The sequence below is a fragment of the Mirounga leonina genome, unplaced genomic scaffold, assembly GCF_011800145.1.
Source record: "Mirounga leonina isolate KUSES-001 unplaced genomic scaffold, KU_Mleo_1.0 Mir_101664, whole genome shotgun sequence".
Taxonomy (NCBI): domain Eukaryota; kingdom Metazoa; phylum Chordata; class Mammalia; order Carnivora; family Phocidae; genus Mirounga; species Mirounga leonina.
The window spans coordinates 23,396,460-23,399,426 of record NW_023270175.1 but is presented as its reverse complement, the minus strand read 5'-3'; the positions used below and the strand labels follow the sequence as shown (position 1 = coordinate 23,399,426).

Genomic DNA, 2,967 nt, shown 5'->3' with positions numbered 1-2,967 from the left:
CCAGGAATCATACTGTATGAGTGTATATATTTTGGGAGAAAAATAGCATATAATTAGCACAAGCTTTGAAGTAGGCGGACCTGCCTTCTGGGCCCAGAATTTCCACTAACTTACTGCATATGGTCTCAGTCATGGCACAGGGTCTTTGGGAGCCTCAGTGTGGTCATCTGTATCACTAGTAGTTGTAAAACCCTACTTCCCAGGATTGTTGGAGGATGAAATGAGTAAGCATCAAAAATGTGCCTTGTAGGGAGGGGCTCCGGGCTGGCTCAGTCAGTATGGTCTGTGACTCTTGCTATCAGGGTCGTGAGTTTGAGCCCCATATTGGGCATAGAGATTACTTTTTTAAAAACATGCACCTGGTAGGGCACCTGGGTGGCTCAGTGGGTTAAGCATTTGCCTTTGGCTCAGGTCGTGATCTCAGGGTCCTGGGATCAAGCCCTGCATCGAGCTCCCTGCTCAGTGGGGAGTCTGCTTCTCCCTCTCCCTGTCCCTCCCCCAACTCATGCTCTCTCTGTCAAATAAATAAATAAAATCTTAAAAAAATAATAAAATAAATAAGTAAAAAATGTACCTGATAAATAACAGGCACTCAATGAAACAGTTACACCGTTCCCTAGGAATCTCCTAACCCCTGTGCCTAGCTCCAGGCCAGCACATTTTAAACGCTAAATAAAAATACTCCAGGTAAATAAAAAGATGCTAGGTAAATGAAAATAGGCTAGGTGATGGATCTCCTAGATGGTCCTTAACAAACTGCATTTTAAATAAACAACTCTTACTGTTAAAAAAAAATCTTTTGAGCAGAATTTTGGTCTAATACAATTTAAATGAAAAAAACAAAACAAAACAAGGAAAGTGCCTTTAGGCACCGAGGAGATTAGGACTCAAGGGAGTTGAGCTAGTTTTAGCAAGAGACACTTACAGGGTTCTGAAGGTGGTCTAGGTGAGAGGTTACGACTGCTTGTACTAAGGTCATGACAGGAGGTGTAGAGAAATGACTGATTTCAGAATATATTTTCAAGATAGCCATGATATGGCATATTAACATTCTTATGTACATTAAATTAGAAAATGGATGTAAAAGTTTCCTCATATTTTGGGTATCAAGATGATAGACAACTATAAAAGACTAGAAAAAAAACCATGCAAATAAAAAGGTTATATCCTAAGGTTAATATAGAAAGTTCTTTAAATTTCTGCTCAAAATTAAAGACACAGTAGTCAGTAAATTTATTTTTATTATTAATCTGTTTATTGATAAAATGAAACATGTTGAAAATCTGCAAAAAAAAAAAAAACAAAACAACTTATGGAGCGCCTGGGTGGCTCAGTCGGTTGAGCTGCTGCCTTGGGCTCAGATCATGATCCGAGGGTCCTGGTTCCAGCCCCACATGGGGCCCCCAGCTCAGCGGGGAGCGGGGAATCTGCTTCTCCCTCTCCCTCTGCCCTCCCCCCACCTCGTGCTCTCTCTAGCTTGCGCTCCCTCTCTCAAGTCAATGAATAAAATCTTGAAAAAAATAAATAACTTACTGTTTTCCTGTTTTTCCAAATAGCAACGCAAATCATCCTTGCTACGGACATTTTTGGAAAACACTGGAAAGTATAATAAAAAGCTAGCTCTTTCCTTGCAGTTCCGAGGCAGAGGCTGGGGTGCGTTCAAGATTCAGCTCCATCCCTGGCCCCGGCCGAGGGAGGCCCTGCGGCTGGAGGTGTCGTGGACATTAATACTGCTTTACAAGAGGTGCGGAAGACCGCCCTCATCCAGGATGGCCTAGCACCGGGAATTCACAAAAGCTGCCAGAGCCTTCGACAAGGCCAAGCCCACCTTTGTGTGCTTGCATCCAACTGTGACGAGCCTGTGTATGTCAAGTTGGTGGAGGCCCTTTGTGCTGAGCACCAAATCAACCTAATTAAGGTTGATGACAACAAGAAACGAGGGGAGAGAGGAGGCCTCTGTGGAACGGACACAGGGGGAGAGCCCCCCCACCCCCCGCCGGGCCAAGGGCTTGCTTGCAGCTGTGTTATAGTGAAGGACGACGGCAAAGAGTCTCAGGCCAGGGATGTCATTGAGGCGTACTTCAAATGCAAGAAACGAACAAATTAAAGAGTTAGCTCTTGTTCCTCAAAGAAAAAAAAATCTAAAATTTGCTATAATACCACCAGCCAGCCACATATCATGTCGATGCGAACGTTTTGGAGTATTTCCTTCCATTATTTCTCTCTCTCTTATATTTATATAATATAAATATTATTATCTCTTTTATATTTATATAATTTAAATAAAGAGAGACGGGGGTGGGGGCGCAGGGCACCTGGCTGGCTCAGTTGGTAGAGGGTGCGATTCTCAATCTCAGGGTTGTGAGTTCGAGCCCCACCTTGGGTGTAGAGATTAATTAAAATTAAAAATAAAATATTTTTTAAAAAAGAGAGAGAGAAGGGGCGCCTGGGTGGCTCAGATGGTTAAGCATCTGCCTTCGGCTCAGGTCATGATCCCAGGGTCTTGGGATGGAGCCCCGCATTGGGCTCCCTGCTCAGCGGGAAGCCTGCTTCTCCCTGTCCTACTCCCCCTGCTTGTGTTCCCTCTCTCGCTGTGTCTCTCTCTGTCAAATAAATAAATAAAATCTTAAAATAAAAAAAAAGAGAGAATCTGAATCTGAATCTGAAGATCAAAATAATTACCTGTTGTTACTGTTGTTTTATACAAAAGTTTGTTGGTCTCAGAAGACAATGGGCCAGCTGGGTTTCCTCCCTCGCTGAGCACTGAATGCTCTGGAAACCCAGGCTTTGAAACCAGCCACACTAAGACGTTTCCCTGGTTGAGAGGTGGCTCACCTCAGATCTCCACACGATGTGTGTTATATAACCATGCTTTCGAAGAGAATATGCCGAATAGAAAGTGGGGGAATAAGAACACATCTGAATTGGTGACCAGTCCAACACAATCCATGTTTCCAACCCAATGGC

The 2,967-nt window shown here is 43.6% G+C and overlaps 1 protein-coding gene across 1 annotated transcript; it reads left to right on the top strand.

Moving 5' to 3' along the window:
- Window positions 1-1,031: 1,031 nt before the first annotated feature.
- Window positions 1,032-2,107, top strand: LOC118011193 (40S ribosomal protein S12-like). The gene is made up of 2 exons (XM_035005764.1): window positions 1,032-1,080; window positions 1,635-2,107. The coding sequence occupies exons 1-2, from the start codon at window positions 1,032-1,034 to the stop codon at window positions 2,105-2,107; spliced, it is 522 nt and encodes a 173-aa protein (XP_034861655.1).
- The last annotated feature ends 860 nt before the right edge of the window (window positions 2,108-2,967 follow it).

What these genes read in the sequence shown, in the direction of transcription:
- LOC118011193 (XM_035005764.1), top strand. Translation starts at nt 1,032, where the DNA reads ATGATATGGCATATTAACATTCTTATGTACATTAAATTAGAAAATGGA. An exon ending in CATTAAATTAGAAAATGGAT is followed by an intron (nt 1,081 to 1,634) that starts GTAAAAGTTTCC and finishes CTTTCCTTGCAG; the next exon opens with TTCCGAGGCAGAGGCTGGGG.